General features: G+C 33.7%; 1 protein-coding gene across 1 annotated transcript in view; it reads right to left on the reverse strand.

The window, feature by feature from the left end:
• hth (Meis homeobox homothorax) overlaps window positions 1-25389 on the reverse strand; it is a 473716-nt gene that overhangs the window by 121262 nt on the left and 327065 nt on the right. Inside the window, exon 13 of the mRNA XM_077443725.1 lies at window positions 5404-5480. Within this exon, the coding sequence (XP_077299851.1) occupies window positions 5404-5480 (77 nt within the window). The remainder of the gene's footprint in view (window positions 1-5403; window positions 5481-25389) is intronic.

The following is a 25389-nucleotide window of genomic DNA, read 5'->3' on the forward strand; positions in this document are numbered from 1 at the left end:
CCCTTGCGAATATGAGACAAAGTACACACGGATGCTAAGGCATGTGAATTTAATATTTATGCGTCTTATTACGATCGGAGAGCAATTTCGAATTAAATTTTCTTTTTCTTCTTCTTCATCTCGACGACGTACGTACGTACAAGACGATTATTGCGTGCTGGCTCGAGGCGGTTTCGCCGTCGTCATGAAGATGGTATGCAATTCATGTGGTTATATTATATTATATACTTCCTGTAAAGTCGTCTCGGAGGTCCATGGGATCTCGGAGAAATATAAAACGAGCTGATCCATCGCGTAACCCCATGAGTAACCTCGAGACCCCCGCAGCGGCACCGATTGTGACGTTCGCTTCAATCGTTTCGACGTTGTCTTTTTTATTTGTTTGAATCCACATCGGAATAAATATTATATTATCGGATGACAATATTGCCTATCAAATCTACATACAAATAAAAAAAAATTTAAATTCACACAACGAGAAAGAAATCCAATCATAGTTCGTAATTCAAACAATGCATACAGACCGAAATTTAACCTCAAAAATAATACAAAAAATATATTGTAACAATAAAGCAATATATTAAACTATAATTCACTAAACAAACTAGTTATAATACAATCGATTGAGTGCGTGTGATATGTATTATTCGTTTGATATTATCGATCTCATAAAATCGTAACTAAATCCGATATGGAATTCCAGTATATAAGACGCCAATAAGCTAAATATGACATAGCAGCCACTTCCGTTCGATAGATTGAGATCTATATGTGTATACTATGTATGTATGTTTATACATTTTTTTATTAAATAAAGAAGGCGTACGTTACGACAGCTTACTAGTTCGTATCATAAATTATTGCACACCATTTGAGTACATACATACACACTATAATTTATAAGCTCGTATTTAATCGTCATTTAATAAATCAACAATTGAACGAGTTGATCAATATTGTGATAAAATCAAAAATAATACAAGCGTGAAAATTTTGATTGAAATATGGCACTAAAAATTGTGAAATAATTTTATACATGTATGTACATACATAGACACACAAAAATGAATCAATTAACATATGCAATGTGGACTTGAATTTTTTCAATAACTTCCTTATTAACGATCCAAACTAAATAATTATTTCGCTAAATATATCTCAATGATCTTACATTATAATATTAAATCCAAAAATAATAATCATAACATTAAACATGTCCCGAAATATCGATGCATCAAAAAGTTTTCCACGACAGAAAATTTCCCAACACGGTATACGAGCCGAGACAGACCCTTCGACCTTTAACACGTCACTCCTCATCTCTCCATCTCCCTCAATCGTATTGGGGCAGGTCCAAAACTTAATCTGTCTCCTTCTGGCAAGGAGAAGAAGTAAGGCCGACCATAGATCAACGGGACACGAGAATGAAAGCCCCTATAGAGCCTGGTGCGATTTCGCTCGTCATGTTTGATTATCATCTCCTTTTGACACTCAATACGCCACAGCATTGCATTCTCAGACGTACAGATAATATTATACATACATATATATATATATATATATATATATATATATATATATATATATATATATATATATATATATATATATATATATATATATATATATATATATATATATATATTCTTATACAGAAATGTGTGTCCAATTGAATTAATATACGGTTAATATTGAAAAACAGGATACATACGATGACCGAGCTTACCTACACACACCTGCATACGTACGTATGCAAATATTTGCACATGCATATGCATTTATAGCAGTGTTTTACAATCTTTTTTATCAATCAAGGAACATTTGCATATCGTCATATTGATTTTCCAATTAATGATGCAAATTAAAACACCCCCTGCTACCTTATTATCGGAATAAATTATATACCTCTCATTTTACAACTGAAGAAATATACCTCGAAATTCAAAGCCATATTTTTTACGCTTTGAGCAACCATCGACAAAACACAGATGGAGATTCTATTTTCCAACATTCTGAAAGGACATGACACTTAAAGAAGTAGATATTTTTTTCAAGGTTTGCCTCATAATTAAAAATTAATATGCATTTTCATTGAATCTCTTGTTTCGAAATGGCTGGTGTTTTATTACATTTTTTTCGATTTATAATTTAAGAAACTCTGATTTATAATATACATATGAGCGTTGATCTGACATGACCACCTCGACTCGCTCGCAGCGGGTATCTTGTACGGGGTTTGCGAAACCCGGGGTATCGCCTATCCATAACGCCAACAGCAATATCGGTACAAGCTCTCTACGGATGACAACATTAACAGAAACCAGTGTTCTCTCTGTGTGCGTTTGTACAGATATTCTTGTACAGATCTATCTGCATGTATAAGCGGTACATGCCGCCATTGAAAACTGGCTCAAAAACACATTTGCCGAGAGAAGACAATGCGGCTTGATTTAGTGCCAGATACCCGAAGCCGTAATGATAAACAATGGGGATCCAGATATCGTTGAAGAGTTTCGATCCAGTTTCGCCTCAACGATGATGCTTTGTCTATTTAGAAATCGAGGTTTATTTTTGGCAATCGTATTATCAATACTCGGGATTAAAATTGTATAATTTTACATTGGATAATAGCACCAATTCAATGACTGAACGAATGCTCATGAATAATCATAAACTTATGCACTCAAATCTTCATAGTAATGGCACGCATACATCTTTTCCTATTCAATTAATGGATGATCCATGGATTCTGCAACTTTTAAATTGAAAAATATATCTCCTAGTAAGTATAGTAAGAACACTATTACACGCATCAGAAGTTATTGTCAAATCTTATATATTTAATAGCATCTGCGAGTTGAAGTTAACAGCATATATATAATATTTTTGCTATTTCATTTAATGGATATCATTGTTCAAGTAGTCTTCACTTTTTGAATCAAATATAAATAGAATATTGAAAAAACATTACAAATTTGTTTATTCATAGTAAAACAAGTTTCGAATTCGAATTAAATTCGCTAAATTTAGTTGAACGGAATGAGATAAAACCATTTAAAATATACCCATATATGATCCAAAACTTACACTCAATCAAATACATTACAAAAAACATCAAATCAAAATCTGAAACCTCAGGAAAAAAACCAATCAATAGCGTACAACTTCATACAACGCACGCATTACCTGCATATGCTTCCAGAAAATTCATACAATAGATAATTTTCCCCGCAGACTTGGCTCACTTTTCCAAAGCCAACACCCATTACAAACAAGAACTGACCAATGGATGTACGACACCATCGAATACTTGGCGAACTGATGAGAGTTTCGTGACCGCGCAACTCCCATGAAATCCAGAGAGGCGGACACTCAGCCTCGAATCAGCCAACGGGAATTATAGTAATCGTCGGCCATATTCTCGAAGCTAATTTTACACGACTACAAACACACCCTGTACATATATATGTATATATATATATATATATATATATATATATATATATATATATATATATATATACATACATATTACGACATAAAACGCATCGTATACATTAAGTATGTGCAACAATCTTAGCGAGTTTCCCTTCGAATTGAAACTTCGCTCGTAGGCTGAAGTGGGTACCGAAACTGCGTGCATTTTCGCATTTCGTATTATGCACGAGCTGCGTATAAATATTTATATATAAGTGTACATTTTAAATTGCGACATAGTTTCCGTTTTATTGGCGCCAGTTTGCGATTTCGCCAACGTGTTTTCCCTCGACTCTCGTATAATTTCGCACATTTAACGAGCGACGTCTCTCCTCTTGTCGTGTACTGTAAGTACGATTCAAAATCGTCAACGTTTCCTCTCTATGCATATCTGACGTTTTAAACAGGATTCGAAATCGTGTGTGTCAGTGGATTATGTATGTATGTATATATGTACAATAAAAATACACAACGTAATGAATTATCCAATAAAAATGCATACATTATGCACGAGCGCAGAAAAAAAGACGATAGCCTTTGAGTGAAATTGCTATTTGTTTTACTCGTCGTTGTCGAACATAAATTATTTTAACCGTTAAAGTTACATATTTCAAATCCTCTTTAACTAAACTTTATTTTATTTTATTATTATATATTATATATACGCACGTTTAAAATTTAAAACAATGACGAGCTTTAAATCACTAGTTTAAATTACAAGGTTTCATCATATACGTACATTTCTCAATCATATTACTATGAACTCTTGAAATCCCTGTCGTATTAAAGGATAATTTAAGAAAAAATAGAAAGCGTTATATTCGGAAACTATCGTTTTAACATACATAACACAGTCTAAATCAACTATAAAACTCACTTACACTGTATACATATGTATATTAATTCCTAATTAAAAAAAATATAAAAACGATATTTAATCTCCATTTTGTCTATAATACAACTTTAATAAACAACAATGTCATCAAAATGACATACAAATTTTGAATACTATGAGTTGATCAATTTTTTTAATACTTCCTCGATAAATTTAAATACTATTAATCTAAAGTAAACTCTTTAGTCTAATTATAATCAATCGAATTAGCAATAAGCGTAATGCATATGTAGTATGGAAAATATTGTCTGAAAGTCGCCATAATTATCACCCTACAATAGGCACGATTTAATAAATAGCCGAAAGCTCTTATTGGAATATAAGACTTATATATTTCAGCTTGAAAATCGCATCTGAAAAGCTTCACAAAACCGTCGCAAAGTACCTACATAACTGTGCCATCAAAACAACATTAGAATTTATTGCAGCAATAAACGGCGTCAGAAATACTCGAGCTACCGGAGACCACTACCGATAATTATATATAAAATAATAATAATAAAAATATATATACATGCACAAATAGATACAAAAACGTATATATATATATATATATATATATATATATATATATATATATATATATATATATATATATATATATATATATATATACACACATCCGCAATTTGCAACCCTCGATTTAACGATTGACCATAGCTAAATCCACGTCCGATCATTGGTTTAACGACACAAAACTTTTACGAGCTAAAATCGAGCGTTTTATTCATGGACGAGAGTCGCCTTTAAGTGTAAGTCCCGGTGATTTACAAGCCCTGAAATGAGTATTATACGCAGTGTGGACCATCTAGCAAACGCTTATGCATCTAAAAATTGCATCGGAATTAAATTGCATCATCGAATATGCAGCTGAAGAAGTCGTTGACGCACGAGCCTAATTCACTCTAACCGACACATGCGTTGAATAAAGCATCGAACATATTGAAATTCACACACTTTTAGAATAAAATCATCATCTTACTAAGTTTATTGTGAAATTAAAACACTAAAAGTATATATAAAAAACTCACCAATTATTAACTTGAAGTATCGTTAAACCGGTATCTTGCGCTAATTGTTTCTTCTGGTCTTCTGAAGGGTACGGATGCTGTAACAATAAAACATGAATTATTAGCATTTCATATATATCTGAGAATTGATTTTGCCTACGCAAGCTGAATGGAAGGGGTGAAACTTTTTTTATTTGCCGATTTTCTTACGCGCGTTCGTTCGGGAAGAGTCAGTGATTCTTGGCCGATTTAGGGTTACGAAACGCAAACCGAAGGAGAGTATAAATCGAAAATAAATTTGTTTTTGCACCCTTGTTTTCGCCGAGGGGATGAAAATCGAGAAAAGCGAGCTCTTTCCCGATATACATACATATATACAAATGTACAATTTTATTTCGGATACGGAAATGTATTCGCGAAGAACATCGCCCCAATGTCCACGCCCAAACTGCGGCCAAAGTATTTTACGGCATACATATGTATATAAACTTAAAAAAGAAAAAAAAAAAAACCCTATTTCACCATTGACAATTCAAACTGACTCATAGTTAAATTTAAAATAAATAGTCAGCAAGCAACTTGCGCGAAAGCGTCTCGCAATCGATTGAAATTTGATTCGATTAGTGATAAAGTCAATAAAACATCATGTTTATTGAGGAAACTGTTTATGAATCATCGAAATGCATTGTACATGCATTAAATAATAATTAACGATGCATATAATCAACGGTTTAATATTGAATAAAAATTCCATAGTGATATTTAATATGCCTCTCTCAATAAGTATACATTTATATTTATAAACGTATAACACGCAAATTGGCGTACGATCGTAATAGATTTCAAACGATACTTAAAATTTAAATATTTTTATACCAAAATAGTGTACATATATGTATGTATATGAGAATATACATATGTATAATAGATAAGAATGAGCTATTTTAAGTGAAATAAATAAACAAACATTCTATTGATAAATATAAATGTATGCCAAATTTGTATAGATCCTTTTCAACGGCTATACAAACTATCAACAACATTCGATTTCATAAAAAAATACAACTAATTTCTATTTTATTCAAATTACAATATTACAAAGAGCCTAATAAATATTCAAATAAAACAAATCTCATAACTTATTGGAAATCTTAATTATGTAAACATACAAACAGTTCACAGGTCAAATGTACTACCGATTTGAATGTGTGTTTTTAAATGGATTTTAACACAATATATTATCATAAAATCTGTAGGTATTCTCAAGAGATAGTAGCAGCATTTCGTTTACAAAAAAATAAATAAAAATAAACCATCGAACAAGACTAAACCGCAAAACTAGTTGCGGTCTGCGTACGGCACATATCGGTCGAGTTTTCCCGTTTACTACAACGTTCCTACCTGGGGGGGGGGTGTTAGAATGGCTCTATTTTAGACAGGGTCGGAAAGCACCCTACGACCCCCCTCAATAGTTAGGCGAAGCTTAAATGTTGGTTCTTTACGTACACATCCATCTCGCGAAACCGAAACAAAGTTCGGGAAAACCAGCTACGACCGGACCAACGTATATGTATGCCAACATATGTACATGGGTATGTATTTACGAAGGTATAATATGAATGCGAAAGTTTGATTTAATTGTTACGAAACCCGAAAGCGTATCAAACCGATAAACAATGTTCAAAAGACACACACGAACACCACAACAACCACCCGCGGTTCGATTTATGGAGAGATCCACGATTCCAGGTAGAGAGGAGAGAAGCAGTAGCAAACGTGTGGGCAAAACGTCGGTATATTTACGACAACGGTAAATCGTACTTTGGTACAACAACATCATAACGTGCCACGAGCTTAGAAATGAGTCCAGATTTATAATATAATATATAGAACACACATTAATCATAAAAGCATATCTAAGAAAAAATCGGGTGCTACCAACCCACGGCTATGTCTACATATTTGAGTGATGAAATTCTTACGTAAAAGGATCAGATTCCAATAGTAATATTGGATTGTAATATACATATCATATGTATGTATATTTATTTTATTTTATTTCATAGAATATAAACACTCGCCTTTACAGATCGCTCCAAAGCGACAAGTGCACTTTACAATCAATCAATATACATTAGCATTTTATACAATGCGAATTTATACAAACATCCACACTGAAATCTGAAGAGAAATTTGTACAGCATTTTATAATCAAATTGGCGAATATCAAGACGCTGAATAACTTGAGATTAGCAAGAGAGATAGAAAGGAAATGCCAATTTTACAGGAACCGTTTCAATGAAATTCAGAAAAATGTGCAAACTGATAATAAACGATTGAGCTGGAGTCACAAACCAAGGTCTGGTCAGCAATGGGACTCCAGTGAGACTCAAACCCGAGACCACTTTGCTCGAAAGCATAATATTCTAACCACTAGTCCACGTCGCTGGTCAAAAAATTGATATAAAATAGTTTTTTTTTTGTAAATAGAGTTAATATTGCAGTTTTGTTTCTGTTTTCATATTATATCAAAGCACTTTTCAACATAGTCACATTTTTTCTTTTAATGTCAAATCACATACATGTAATCGTTCCCAAGCCAATCCGTTAACATATCAACGGAAAAAACATTAATAGAAAATCAAAGTCAAAGAACTTACAATTAAAGACAGTTCAGAGTACAATTATGAATCGATTAAATCATTTAGACATATCATCTTTATGCTTTTAGGATACGATATTTAAAAATGTATTCTTAGGATAATTTACAATACAGATCGTTCGAACATCAAGTATAAGGTTATGTTTATACTCACACGGCTCATACAGCTAAAAATACAAAGAAACAAGATCAAATATTACAAGTGTCGTAACCGAACGGTGAGATTGGCTGAACGTGTAGGTATAACGTCAAATTAATTTATACCACATGTGAGTACATTTGTTCGAACATATAAAATGATATTTATGTACGCGAGAGAGGTTCTCTCGAGATGCGAGACACTGATTGGTATAAATTATGAACGAGTCGCAAATTCGCAGCATACCTACTTCGATGCAGGAATTCGCAAACGAGACGATTTGAGATCGAGATCGAGCGTTTAATTAAATTATTATTTTGCCCCCGAATTGCTAGAAACGCGATACTAATTATACCCTGTCAAAAATGATGATGTGTCTTTTTCTTTTGCCTTTTTTTTTTTTTGGGTGACTTTCACGCGTGCCGGATAAATTATGCAGATTGTCGATCGGCTCTGCTCTCAGCGGGGGTATTCTATCCTCCTTTTCCTCCTCTTCGGAGGATGGGAGGACCTCGTCGAGACCATATCAAATTTCATTTCGACGAGACACGCAGACCGCAATGCAATAAACTCGGCGATTTGTTACGTCGACCGAGACGCACGCTGCGTATAAATTCGAAAAAAATACATAAACGTACTCGGTTGCAGCGCCGAGTGAATTTTGCTATTTCGAAAATTGAGCTCAAGTGTATTTTTTTCAATATGAGTGCAAAATAACATTGAATTTATCGCAGATTTCCATTATGCAAATTTTTATTAGATGCACGCATCACATGTGTACTACATACTACAATCAAATAGGATGATTCAGATAATGATAGCGTATATGATATGTAAATAATTCCGTTATTGAATCAACGACTTAAAATTTACATAGAGACGATTTTAAAGGCAAATGTCATACATACATATGTACATATTTAAAAATTATATTATGAAAAATTCTAAATTATGTATAATATACATAGGTATAAATTTCGATTCTTTAAAATTTTCAATGATCGTGTGTATGATAATTCTATTATTTCTATAAAAATAATTAAGTTATTATTCGATCAGTTGTATCGTACTTATACTGTACTATTTTTGGATCATACTGACATGTCTTAAAAATAATAATAATAATAAAAGCCACGAAAAATCTTACTTAAATTTATTTTGAAACTCTTAAAATAAATAGTTATTTTAAATATAAAAAATAGTAAACATTTCCTTAAAATAAATTATACAAAAGCATTGTTAATATTCCGTAAAAATAATAATACAATTTTTTTTCTTCATTTGAATAAACGTAAATTCACTTTGCGGTATCATATTTTGCATAGCACAAAAAAAGCTGAATTTTATCACGATTTTCATATTCTTAACTTTGCTATTTTTTATATATTATTTAAATAAACGATACAATCAAGCATAAAACAGTCAGTTGTATGCAAAATTCATACAACTTCGTCCCTTTTGAGTACCTGCTTTCAAAAAAAATATACAATGAACTTTCATATTTTTCAAAGAAAAAAAGGGCAAACAAACGACGCAAATTCAATTTAAGCCATACGTTCAAAAATGACCCAATAAAACGACATCAACGACGAAAAAATCGGCATAATACGACGCAGGTGCCCCACTGTCGTAAGATACGCTTATAAATCATACTTGATTAAAGCGAAAGACGACCGTTCGACATTCGACATAATATGGCGTATACATTTACTACCCGAGCCATCGCATCGGAACAAACTGACTGATATTTTTCTTTCATGGAATTTTTTTAGACGAGACGGTAAAAATTTTTAACACAAAGATTACGAAAGTCGGTCCGCCGGCCGAGAAAAAAATACAAAAATCCCATAAAATAAAAATAAATATATCGAGATCTGAAAGAAAAGTCGCGAGTCAAATGGTAATTTCAGCATTGCGGGGCATAAGCGATACGGGAGGTCTCTAACCGGAATGCACATGCATTATGGAGCCGCTCATTTGTTACTAATGAAATCGACGGCATCGAAAATGCACCTAAAACGAGCCGAGCAATTTTTTTCGCCATATAATAATATCGAAAAAAAATTCCCAACGTACACATAAACATCTCCAAGAGCCACGCAGTTATCTACTGTCTCCGTATATCGGATAGTTATTGCCCGTGTGGGCAAAGTAACCAGGATGCATCTCTGGTGCACTATTATTATGCACTCGAGTCGCGCCATGTGCGCCGTATAATAATTTAGTGCATGTTTAGGAATCGTAGCACTTTTGTCTAATTGAATTATGCATGTCGTTTTGTATTATATGTAACTGTTGAATATTGTAAATAAATGCTACATAAATTTGCTAGGTTATGGGGCTATTTTTGTTCAACGTTTAATATTTGCGAAACGTTCTGTTGAATTTAGCGCAATGCTATTATTGTTCTAAAACTGTGTATGGCATACAAAAAAAATATATAAAAATCTTTATAGTAGATTCTGAAGCACAATATTTTGAAACATAAAATTACCTACATGGATGGCACTACACGACAGAGATAATTAATTAAAATTAAATAAAAATGAAAATAACGATTTAGAACTAAATTGATATTAAATTTATAAAATTAAATTAACAAATACAATTTCAAATGAAAGCATAAAAAAATTGCTGCATTATAATAGAAATCTGAATGTACATATTTAAAAAGTTATGCTTTTGTTGTATATTTTTTGCTGTATATACTTAAAGAGAGTACCTACATATATGCTACTATGAATTGATAAATATTTTTCTTAAGAACTAATGGAGAATTTACACCGATTAACAATCAAACACTCGGCCTATATGACGTCAAAAAACTCAGTGTTCTTTTTGGTGTATTTACTTCACCTTTAACTACGCCTACTCAAGAAAAAAGTCATTCAAGCATACAACAATGAAAACCTTCGAGGCTATATATATATACATACATATATAGGATCGACCCTGGAAAAGTTTGAGAACCTTTCGGTCGCCGTTTTAATAACGTACGGAGGCGTATCGGACATACACATGTACGTACACGAGACGCAATGTAACAACTCAATCGGCGAAGTTAAGACCTTTTCTAGATTCTCATATAAAACACCCGAGGATCGAGATGCATTCAAACTGCCTCATTTGCAACAGCCGCAGTGCACGTCCGGACCGAGAGACGAGGAGAAGGGAAAACACACATGCATGGGGACAAATGCACCAAAGTCGATGCACTTAATTCGGCATACAAGCGTCGTCGTCGGGCATAAATCGCGAAATAAACTATTTAAGCGATCATTGAAATCGTTGTACGTTATAGGTGAGCCTGGCCTCTCGTCGACGCGGAGGTGCCATAAAAATAAATTTGAGAAGCGCCGGGGATGGAAATGGGGAGAAAATGCATTTGTTCGCGAGCGAAACACGCTATGATCTGTCGCGGGCATCGTAAAAATCACTATGCTGAGCCGTCATGCGGGATCTAAGGGATATATTGAGTCCCTTATCAGGTGTTGTCAACTCATAACAATGTAAACAAAAATAAATAACCATTCTACAACGCATACAACTCATGTGAAACAGATTTTAATCGAACACATACATACTATAATTCAGTACACATTTCAACATCGTTTACTTTAGATGAACTTACATATATGAAAATTACATAATAGGAATTGATTTAAAATATATCTGTCGAAATATACATATGTAATATGCTAAAAGTATGAATCCCCAATTTCATTATACAGTTTCATTCGGAAAATGAAAAAAAAAATCGTTCCGCTAGCATAGCAATCTAAGTTTTCAATATAAATTCCGAGTTATTTCCGACTGAATTTTCGTAGATATTTTCTACCTACCTAGAAAAAAGGCTGAATATCCCTGCATTATATCTTCTCCTTGCATATTGGCAATTTTATACGTTAACCCTCGGGGAATATAGGAAAGAGTTTTACCTATTCCCGGTGTGTGCGCGCTTCACTCTCTCACTCCAAACTCGGCGAAGTTATTGTTATTGGAATAATGGCATTTTCCATGTAGAATAAATCTCGAAATGGAAACAAAACCTAACGAAATTGAAATGTGTATATTTCGAATTAGAAATTCTAAAATAATTTTAAAATAATTCGACGAAATGATGGCTTCAAGTGTGCCAGGAAAAAAGAGAGGTAAGGGTTGCGAAAGTGTTTCGTCGGCTCTGAGGGTAGTCTGGTAAGGGTTAGAGAGACAAGAGAATTGCAAGACAGGGGACGTTTATTCAGCCCCCGAGACTCGTAACCCCATCGTCCACAGTGGGCCCCCAGGAGCCCTACAGGGGGTCCAAAAACGCCGCTAGGAAAACGCTCTCGCGACCGCCGAGCCAGTGTATGCTAATATAATGGTTATACGAGCCGCCGCCGATGTTACTCTCTCCCCCGTTTTCCTCCATTTTTCCCGACCGAGGCTATCTGTTTCCAGGATCAAATCTTGGAAAATCATGCGTGGCGTGGGATCGAGAGAGGGAGATGCTCCAGCACGGTGTCCGTAAGTTATTGGATGAGCGGGAGTGGATGTAATCTCTTTGCAACGATCCCCAGACCACAGTCGGAATGATTTGTAATGTTGATTTTGCGGTTGTGTGTATGTAAATTAATCCAATAGTTTCCTGCTGGAAAAATTCGAAAGGGGACCGCAGGAAAAATCAATCGGAATTGGGGAAAAATTGTTGATCCTTTGGGGGAAATGTTACATCAGATTGCCTACATACGACACAGTGTAAGATATGATATAAATCACAAATCACCTACATACATACATATATTCAAATACGTTCAAGTTTAGTTTATTCAACAGAAAACCACATATTTTTACAACTTAATCGCGTTGAATAGTCGCCTTAAAGCACATTTGTGTAATATTTGCACTTTTGAAATTAAAATGCTAATTTTATTTGCAATTAAAATGCATCACGTAAAGAGCAAAACTTACTTATGCATTTATTTAATATGCTTTTGAATATGAATCGAAGAGTTAACCTAAAAACACATTTAATCACTTTAGACTTTAAATTAATTCTGCTATTTCTGCATCTTAATACCACTATGAATTCAATGAATCGATGCAAACTTTTATGTATTTAAAATAACAAATTAATATAAAAAATTCACTACACAATTATCACGATAATTCACACGCTAAATATAAATTGCAACAAAATACATAAAAGATAAAATGACGAATTTCAAACAACCATCGATTCATGCTCCCAATTCATTTCAGCGAGAATTCAATCCGACATTAAGCCAACATCTACAGCATCCAAACAGCCCAAACGTCACCAGGATATTCCCAGACAGTTTGAGAATCCTACTTCATCCCCTAGTCGCGCAATATTTGCCAGTGGAGAAGCCGTGATTGATTTAGAGCACACAATAGTGGTGTGTTTGATGTACGACGATACCGTGTACCGCACTCATTATATGAGGACTCACGTACGGCTCGTCCGCCCCGGCATTATGGATGTTTCGTGTCATCGCTTTGGACGGGCCTGCACTCTACTATATTCTATACACATTCGTATTCACTACATACATATGTATATACACACACATAAGCACCAGGGTGTGCAGGATTAATGACGTATCGGCAAAATGTTTACCCGAGTGCAGTGTCGTGTACAATTAGTCGAATCAAATTAAATCAACGTTTATCCCACTCGTTCTGGTGTTTGTATAAAATCTATACTGTTGCAGTAAAATATCTGTACTGTTGTTTTGTTTTTTATTTGGTCAAGGAATAAAGTTTGGGGGTCTTTTAAATTCCCCATGGGATGGTTCGACCCTCCTGTTACTAATACTGAATTGACTTTTACCAAGTCGTTTTGTGTTGAAGCGAAAACTGTACAAAAAAATAGTCGGTATAAAATTCAAACTATGCATATTGTCGTACACTTTGATTTTTTGTGAGGAAATTGAAGCTTTCTAGATTAACTGTAAATTCTTAGTTAATTGAACTTTGAATTTTATTACCTATATTAAAATATGTAACTATTTTAGTGCTACCTAACAAACATGCAATACAGCAAATCTTCACGACAAAAATGGACAATTTTTAATGCTGATTCAATGAGACTAAATTCTAAATCAGATTATAAAAAGTATGTATAATTTTCACTTCCATTAAATGAATATATCATTAAAATATATCCTTAAATTATCTTTCATTCAATATAAAATCAAATATAGATATGTGTATAAATTTTAATTTGACATAATATAATGCAATTTAATTCCACAACATATAATATATTCGAACGTAAATATTAAGAAAAATGTAGTGACTTAAACGCATATGTACGTAAACTCCAACAATACGCAATCGCCAAATTTAAACTCGTTTTGTATGCGAAACGAAATCCTCCATCGCTTAAAAACAACTTTATTTCGAAAAATAAACGCAATTTAAAAAAAAATCTCGTATAATACCTAAGAACGACAAATTATTCGAAAAGGACGAAATGCAACGCCACTCGGGACGAAAGCAATACATAATACATACTGTACAATGCTAATGGGGAGGGAAATTTTTGCGCTCGCGAAGAAAATCGAGAATTTTACAAGGGACGATGGAACCTGAGGGGATAGGAAGAGTGTGGGGGGGAGGACAGGCATCTCCTTGTCTGTCGCCACTTCCGACGACGTGACGTATCGTCCGTGACGTGACGTGTCCGTCGTCATTTGTCGACGGAGATGCGAACAGATTACGCCACTTAGCCGGTCCGCGAACTCGCGTCTTTGCCAATTTTAAATTTTCCCTACTCCATATCGAATATGTAAAAATTAAAATTGCGATACGCGTCCCGAGAGTCCGAATGCACTTTCTAAACTTATAAATATTGAGCGGCCGTCTGTGGTGAGGTCGTTTTCGCGGGAAAAATTTGCAAACGGTCTGCGAATGCAGCGCGATTTATAGTCCCGTGGACCCGGGCCGAGATTTTTAATAGATAACATTGTTCGAACGAAACGGAAAGCTTTTGGAAATGCTCTAATTGACAACACTACCCTGTTCGAACGACGAAATAAAAAAATGACGACATGTACCAGAGTCTACACGCAAATCTAAAGACCTCACATCGATGGCACTTTGAACCCTTTTTTCATAACAAAGTACATACAAAATTTCCATCGAAATAATAATATGACTTATATCTTTAAAATTGTCATGTCAATAAGCATGATACATTTAGCAAAAATTAAATAAAAAAAAACTTTCAAGTTATTTATGTACGCTCCAAACCATATATGTATGTACGCTAAAGCCTCATACAATAGATTAAGACTGTGATATAATAAACTTTAATATATATGAATTTTAGCAATCATCTAATATATAATTTCGAAAGAAACTTTGTATGTATGTAAGTTTTGGTTCGTAGAATCCGTGATGTTAAATTTAAAAAAAATGAATATAAATTTAAATAAAATAAAACGATTCAAAAAAATTTTATAAAATATCTACTATTAGATTAGCTATGTTTAAGCGGTTTATATTACAAAAACCACTAGTAAACAATAAAATGATCCAAAGATATAAATGTATACATATTAAATCTAACGAACGTATGTAATTGATTACCACTATTTATTATCAAATTGCAAATTTATCTGTAGATACGGTTTTCAATACATTTCAAGAGTCATCTACAATAAATACGTACATACATATGTACATTCATACACATGTTAGTATATATAATTTTTATAAGTACATGTATTTAGATCTGCGTTCATAATTTCATAATTTTTAAATAGTATAAAATGTACTTTCATTAGTTTGTAAATGCATTCAAATTTCCTAGCGATTTTAATAAGAGCATTTTTTTATTAAAATTTGTCATATTATCCCAGATATTCTATATTTTTTTCAATATCATAAACGATCATTTTGATCGCAGTAAAATAAATTCGTGGAAAACATCTTATATGAAATATGAATCAATGTTGTACTTTGATAGTGAATTCGATCGTTCGTTGCGGAGATTCGGCTAGACATTTTTGGCGGCTATGTATTTTAGAAAAATACGAAGGAGCCGGAGCCACAGCCACCGCCCGTATACATATATCATCGGCGCGTTTAAAGGGTTAAAAAGGGAGAAGGGCCGGCGAAATCTGAATGCGAAATCGGCGGCATTGTTTCGTGCGTCAACATGGAACGGGCGGCCGGGAAAACGCGCCACTTGTCTTTCATTTTGCTCTCGTTTCTGCTTTCGGCCTTGTTCTGCTTTTCTACATTTTTTTTTCGCCATTTTTTCGTTTCGCATATGTAGTATAGGATACGTGTGCCGCGTGGGTTCTCTCTGGGTTTTTTTTTTTTGTTTTTCGTACTTTTTGTTCGCATTTTATTTTATCGTTTGCGAGCGGCAGCGCGCGCGCGGATTTTTGGGAGCCTCGTCGTTTATTCGCCGAGGGTTGTACGCACGATTTATTTTTATTTTGACAATTTTAAAATTCATACGTTATCTTTTAGACGATTGCAATTCCGTAAAACGAACAAAATATACAAATTGCAATTCGAAATCATGTAAAAATAAATAAAACAAAACTATAGCCATACAATCACTATAGCACATGCACCTATAAAAACATCATACAAATCATAATTCAATTTAAATATATGTAGCAAAAATTAATAAACCAATAATGAATACATTCTCAATATAAAATGAAAATTATATTTATAAAAATAAAACATGTAAAATAGCACAAAAAAAATGAAGTTCGTCCAGTGACAGATCTCATCCGCCTTTCAGTACACAACGCGAAAATTTTCCGCGGGAAAAGCGATGAAAAATCGCGAAAAACAAGCGTCTACACGAATCACGCGCAAGTATGCACACATACACTCAATTTTTTCTATATGTATATGCATATTTACACATACATACATACATACAATGTATACACATATTCGTAGACAAAGAGCAAGCGATGTTTACACGCATCGTCGTCGTAGCAGAAGCAATCTCTCCTCGCGTATTATAATACGACACGCCGGGCTGAATACATGAATAGTAACTAGAGAGAAAACCAACCCCCGGCCCCTCCCCGGTCTTCGTCAGAAACAAACCGACCCCCCGACAACCCATCATCCCTTCGACAAACGTTCAAATATTGATGCCGAAGAATTTTTCTCGCTAAATTTATTCACGCCGTCCGAAGACACCGCGTCGCCGAATTAATTGATGCGTGTACATATTTTGCATTCATCACGACTCACGTACGGTATTTCGCGAAATGAAACAAGAGCAAATCAAGGGTTGGCCCCTCTCTTTCACTCTCCGTTGTGGTAACAACAATGGCCCTTAGTATTGTTTACCGAACGATAGACCGTGCGTGGGTTTTTGAATACAATCAACAATTGGATGCCTACCCCCAGACTCGGATGTTGGGATACGGAGTAGTCGAGATACATACATTATATTTATAATTCGCAAATAATATACGCAGACCCAATGAATAATATTCAAATTAAACATTACTACATATGTATATACATACATATATTATATATACTCCCAGCTTAACATTGCAATGAAATCCTATACGATTAAACGACCAAATTTTATAATTTTGTTAATTTTATCTCAAAGTTTTTATTAAATAAGATGAAACTAGCATTTTTGATTCCAAGTAGGTGTCAATTTTATAAAAATATAATTAAAGGATTAAATAATCAGACTCAGCAAACCCATGTACAAAAAAAAAGTGTATTAATACAATATTAACACAATCCTAATATGATAGATCGAATCGAATCAAAAATGCTAAAGGTCAAAATAGAGCAAATATGATCCACAGCGTAGTGAACTGTTAGAGCTATTGAATACCAGTACAAAGGTCGTGGGCTAAGTCCCACCCAAATACGCTGCTGGTGAGATCCTGTGGTTATTAAAGAACACAGATCGACCGTCTTCTGCTAGAATTTTCCGATAACCTTAGCTTAATTGAACCAATAAATCGGTATCCTACCCCTCAATTTCCCGCATATTCGAGTTATATATAGCATCTCGAATATGTTGAATCTTAATAAAATGCTACCTGCATAATGTATTTCTCACAAATTTTCTGTGTATCAAAAAAATATTTGATCGTCTTATAGATAGATGTCTCTATTGTATTCTAGTCATGTACTGTTATATTTAGTAATTACATATGTACAAAAATAACCTAACTATATGTGTCGCCTTGGGGGATTTTTGTCATGACACATATGATATGCATATGTATGTATGTAATAAAATAAAAATTATTATATTCCAATAAATAGATTTTAAAACCTTCTCCAAATAAAAATGATTAAATTCTATACAGTTTAATCCCTCTTTACCAAACGAACTTGTTTTGTATGAATGTCAAACTTTCAGATATGCATACAAAACAAACGCCATTTGATCTATCAAAATAGACCGATTTCCAGCATATTCCTTAGCCTACCACATCCATATATGCCAATATACACACGTGTGTAATCACACGCGAACAAACAGTATGCATGTTCCCGTGGGAAAGAGGCTGAATTGCGATCAATCCGCAGCCAGCTCGCAGTATGCAACACTAGGTACTACGTAGGTTTTCGGTTTTTCGCGTTTGAATAATGCACCGCGATGCACAAACTCCGACCGAAACACATGCCGATCTATCCGTCTCTGGATAGATACAGGTGCGCTCTATGGTATAAAGTATATAGTACACGTGCACGTCACGGATCCTGAGTGACACGTGTGAAATTGGTTACATGCAATGCACGCGCGCCACAGCCGCAAATGCCTCCTGCGGGACAAAGAGCCTCTCTCAAACCCACTATCTTACCTTTATTTAATATTCGAACGCGAATCGAAAATGGAATTGCGAAATGTCTGCATGCACATGTGTGTATGTGTATGTATGTGGATTTAATTATTTCTGATGGAAACGTTGTGAGGATTTCAGTAGAATTGTATTTTATCATCTTTAGTGTCTACATTTCGTATTAAATATTTTAAAACCAATACACGTGTGCTATTTACTATTCATATGCTTTTTATCATATAAGGAGATATTATGAAAACTTATTATAAAATCAATCAAACTTTATAAAAGGTAACACTTTATTCCTACGTATTATAATTTAGTTATAAATGTATGTACATATACATATCAAAAGGAAAAATTTTATTTGAAAAATATATACAGTGGTTCTAAATATATTCCGAGATTTAAATATTACATTAAAAGTAACTATTCCGATTTCAATTTTAAACTTAAAGTCATCCTTAAATTATGCAGCGCAAGCAATGAATCATTCTGTATAAAACGCCATACAAAAACGTAATTGATATTAGAGCGTGGAAATTTTCCGTACGATTTTCGAAGGGTACTGGAAAATTCTAATATCGCGAATTTTCCGAGCGAAGGGTGACGAACCTAACCACCCCCTCCCCCAAAACTCCTGCCCTCCCATTTTTCGTATAACGCATTTTATAAATCGAGGGTCAGACAAAATTCACACAGATAATTTACAACGGCTTAGTTTATTCTGCGTGTTACGGCATAAATAACCGAACGAATTTTCCGAGCTGTAAGACGAGCGATATTTTACTCTTTTATTTTTCCACCCCCTGCCTCCCCCCGATAGGTACATTGATATCGAAAAACTCCACGCCCACCAAACTAAATACACCTCGCCAGTTACACAAAATCGTTATGCGTATTTTTGTCGTCGTTTTTAACGATCTCGTATCGACGTTCGACATCAAATAATATTTTTCAGCTCGCGTTTAATAACCGTTTCGTGACTGTCGGATCGTTTTGTTTCCGATTTTTTGGATTCGCAATAAAACGACTACCCTGTACATATACATATATTTATGTACACATTGTGTACCTCGGCACTTAACGAATTCGTCGTAAAAGTGAACTAAACCCGAATACTCGAGTACTTTATACGGTAGTAAAGATTGTAATCGGATCGGCGAGAATTTTCATACAATCTTACGTCGGATTAACTTGTTGGCGATTTTTATCCGTTGTTACTAAATCAACAATACCGAAAAGTAACATACTTATTAAGACCTTACTTTTTTACAACGAAATAAAAAAAAATGGCGAAAATCCCAACAAACCGCTTTATGTGATTTTTTCAATATAATGAAATATATGACTATTTCTTCAAACGTACAAATTAAATGAATTTTATTTCAAATTCAATACTTAAAAATTTATACAATATAACGACATTGTATATGATTTATACAATAAAGAACACACGTCTCATCAATATTTGTAATAATTACATACAAGAGATACTTCAAATCGTCATAAATAATTTAAATTAAACAACACATCAAGCTTTATAGATCACGCCCTACTGATAAAAAGATGATGTTAAGTTTATACATCAATAATAATAAAAATACTATATAAAACCAAAATCAAAGACCAAATAGTATATTTTTGATCATTTAAACGTGATTTATTAATTCATATTACATGAAAGAAAGAAGGAAATGTGAAGATAGTCTGTACATGTTAATACATATGTATGATGAATTGAAACGTGATCGGAGTCAATATTGGATTCAACAACTTGTGTATTGATACTTTGTAAGTGTATATATGAATGTAGGTTAAGAAGAGGAACTCATTTTATATTTATAAATATACAATTAATTATACAGAGAGCATTGAGACTTGGTTAACTTGGTTCACTCGAACACATCATTCGCAAAAATGTAGGCGAACAACATAACTCGTCGTTTGCATATGGAAAGACCGATCGTTTTCTCCCCCCGCATTATACATTTTGTTTTTCCTTCTTTTATTTTTTATTTTCATTTCGCCTATGCATTTTTATTCGGAAATTTTCCGCTCTTTCGGCACGCGGCACATACGCGCGAATGCACACAAAACGGTGGGTCGCGCGAGCGATGAGGGGAGGTGTCGCCTGTTTCCCAAATTGTTTATTCGATAACACACTACCCATATACACAAACACTACACATAAATACATACACTCACGCAGGGGGAGGGGGTTGGGGTGGATTTTTCCGCGGAGTGTGGGTGGTGGTACACTTCATTACATCAAACGCGCCCGCACCTTTCACACTACACATTTTCGCTTTCAATATTTTTACCCCGACTTTCCATATATCAAACTACAAAATTTATATGAATATGCACGTGGAAATGGACGCGTGAAAGGGACACGAACAGAAACGCACGTGTGGAATGAAATAGAGATAGATACGCGTGAAATTTTCGCACCCTTGACGGAATGCTTTATTTTCGCAATAACGCTTGCATGCTTTATCACTCGACACCCAAGTGTATATATATCTACATATATTTCATTTGCTTTATCTATAAATAAAAACGTATTTGTATACTTCTAGTAACTGCACTCAAGAAAGAACATTGAGATTTATTCATACAAAATGACATCTATAATACATATAATCAAATGGAATAATAATCATACATATAATTTTTATATGATTCTAACTTAAAAATTGTATTTGATTGACTTTAAACACGTTTTTCCAAGTCTAAAAATTATCGAAAATTTTTTCAATCTGTCATTTTAAATTGATCACTTTTATGTCCCGACGAACTTGAGAATGATTCATCCATATTAAGTTGTTGTAAGTATTACATTTCCCTATACATAAACATATAAATATATATGTAAATGTTTAAGCCAATATTTTATTATCAAAATATTCTTAAAATCACTATTGACGACACAAGCCCAAAAAATATAAAAACAACTGTTGCATTTAAAAATGATCATCCTATGAAAACATAAAGTTTAGAAGCTTCATCAAAATACGTCGACATTGCGAAACTACACAAATTCAAATATGCAAGCATGTACCAAAAACATTTCAAAAGCAAGATTTAACGGTTGCACTTTAAAATGATCACAGCGGTGTTCCAATTTAGTATCGAAAAATAATAAACGAAGTTTTTCCACGTCGACCCGAAGCGCAAACTTCAACATTTACGTATGAAATATGACTTCAGAAAAATTTAAAATTCAAATGCAATCCGCGAAAGAGACTACGTTCAATATCGAAAATTAAATTTTGTATTCGATTTAAATAACATTATACAGCATAAAAACATGCACATTGCATTATACTAACGATATCACGCATCGGCCAAATTGGTCCTTTTCGGACAAAGCGCTGAATAGACAAACTAAATCAGGGGGAGGAAAAAAAGGTAAGTCATCAATCGGAGGTGTTTAATGTCATATATGTATATATATATATATATATATATATATATATACTTTTTTTTCAGTAGCCCAAGGCACTATAGCCTCTCTAATGTCATGATCGAGGGCGTGTTACCCGTTTGACCGCCTTGTCTAGGGGGCCAGGGGATCCGCCCCCTCCCTAACGAGCAGCCCCGAGGGCCCCCATGTACCAAATCGCAGCAAAATTGACAGATCACGCTCATTATATTAGCGCGAAACCTATAATTTCTTAAAAATATCATAGCACGCGCACAGATTATTATATCGTTATGAATTGGGCGTATCCGTAAAGGGTGATTTTGTGATCCCATTTAATCGTAACATGACTCAAATTCAATATCCGTACATATGTACATACGTATTGTATATACAATATTATTATTACAATATGAATTATTGCGTTGATTTTATATTTGAAATGAAAGTAAAAAGGTGTTGCGAAGAGTGCTCTGTCGCTTTTTTGATATTGGGGTGGGTGGGTGGGGTGTGCTGATGAAAGATTGACAGGTCTGTGAGGGGATCATTTACTGAAAAGTAAAGGAAAATTGAGTAAAAATTGATGTTTTGTCGCCTTTCATTATTTACGACGTACTTTGCAATGTATTTTTCTGTTGCAAGGTAAACGTTTGCTTCGATTCACCCTTATAAAAGTGAGCTAAGTCTCAGACATGTAAATATATCAACATTACTGCCAACACTCTTCTTTTTTTAAATCAAGCTATCAATCAAATTAACAAAATATTTAAGCAAATAAATTTGATACAAATTTACTGGATTTTTTTTTTATAAACGTGGAATACTTTCGTGATACAAAAAAATAACATTTAAAAACCCAATTAAACTTGAACGCATGATAAGTATGAATTTGAAATAAAAACCGCAATATTAATACATGGCACCTAAAAGACAAGTACTATTTTCTTAGTAAAATGGAGCAGAAAAAAATTGGAATCAATATAATTTGCCCGTTAATTTAAATTATAATATAAATAAAAATTTTAAAATTGATGCATAAATAGCCAAAATATATGTAGACTACTAGTATTTTTACCCGGAATTTGTAATATAAACCGCTTAAACATGGCCAATCAAATAGTTAACATTTTATTTGAATAGTTTTATTTTATTTTAATATATTTATATGTTCGATGACGTCACGGATTTACGAACCAACAATAGTTACATACATACATACATATGTAGTTGCATACGAAGTATCTTTCGAAATTACACATTAGATATGAAAGTTCTCATAGCGCAAGCATTTGAGGTCACAAAAATTAACAACATTCAAAATGACCATCGTCTGACTTATTTATACAGACGCACTTATTTCGGGCAAACACATAAACATACATATATTGTAAACTGAAAATATGCTACGACTAATTTGAAAGATACGATCGACATTGAATTTCACCAGAAATTTCAATAGGACAGGTCAGCTTTATGGGGGGGAGGGGGGCCAACCTCAACTTTGACCGAGTTTCAACCCGCTGAAATGGCAACCCCTGACGCGTCAGAGGAGACCAAACTCCCGAGTGCAGGGGCCCTCCAGACGCCTGTGCCAACTGAAATTTGACATTTTGACAGGCGTCGTGTGTTGGCGGTGCCTGCGCCACTGGCGATAGGACCCCCATTCCTTTCCATCCCATCCCACTCATTCCATCCCGAACGATACCATCCCATTCCGTACCGACCGCCACCCCACGACTCAAAATCTGCCGGGGCGGGAGGAATGCCTTCGCCCTTCACGAACGTAGACGTGTCCGCGTCACATTCAATTCTTTCCAATTTAACGACACTTTCTATTTTTAATATTTTACATCCGTGCATAATAGACACGTACACGTGAAAAGAAAAAAAATGCAATTATTTATGAATTCATGCTCCAATCTTACGTAAGCATCTTTGTAATTGTTTGTCTTACGTATTGTTGCAAGTCTTGCTTCAAATAATATAAATATGTATCCATGTATACATACATATATACATATGTATGTATGTCACAAAATTATATTTCAAATGAAAATATATTTTCACTGACGTTTCAGTGAAATCATAACCAGTTACATTTTCAGGGTTGGTTTTATTAATTTAAGATTAAATTGTTAGGGGTGGTATTATTTAAGGGTTAGGATAGGTTAGGTTAAGTAAGTGTTGGCCCTATTCATTTAAGATTGGGTTGTTAGGGTTAAATTTATAGAGTTAAACGTTTTAAATTCATTGTTTGATACATTTTCACTGCTTGAATTGGTGAAAATATATTTTCTTTTGAAATATGCTTTCACTGTAACATATACATACATCCCAGGTCGATTATACGAGTATGTATGTACATACGTAGCATGTATATAGAGCCAACAGTTTTCATAATAACTCAGACTACCCTACGAATATATATAAATAAATCTTCGTAATATAAAACATGCATTCTTAATTATATAAATGTATGTGCATATTTTTTAATAAACAAACATTTTCCACAGCAAGTTATGATATTATGTTGAATAGTGGAATATTTATTACGTTGTTCTATGGAGAGAAATACATTTTTCAGAACTTCAGAATTTCAGCTCAAAAATTATAATACATATAACTAAATCTATAATATTAACAGATATTTTCAAGTACAAGTTAATATAGTATTAAATTGAACCGTACAAAATTATAAGAAAATTACCTATAAATATTCTGTAAAATTTCATCGATATACACATAACTATTATATTATTATATCGTACATATATATTAGTATATACTAGTGGTTTTACTCTGCTTCGCTCGGTATTTATAATATAAAAAGCTTAAACATGGCAAAATAATCTAATAGTAAACATTAATTTTTTTTTTTTTTTTTATTAAATTTATTTGAATCGAAAAAAAATAATATAAAACGATATCGATATCACGTGAACTTTGATTTGTTTTTGATGTTCCCAACAAT

This window comes from Arctopsyche grandis, chromosome 13 (genome assembly GCF_051622035.1).
Source record: "Arctopsyche grandis isolate Sample6627 chromosome 13, ASM5162203v2, whole genome shotgun sequence".
In the NCBI taxonomy this organism is placed as follows: domain Eukaryota; kingdom Metazoa; phylum Arthropoda; class Insecta; order Trichoptera; family Hydropsychidae; genus Arctopsyche; species Arctopsyche grandis.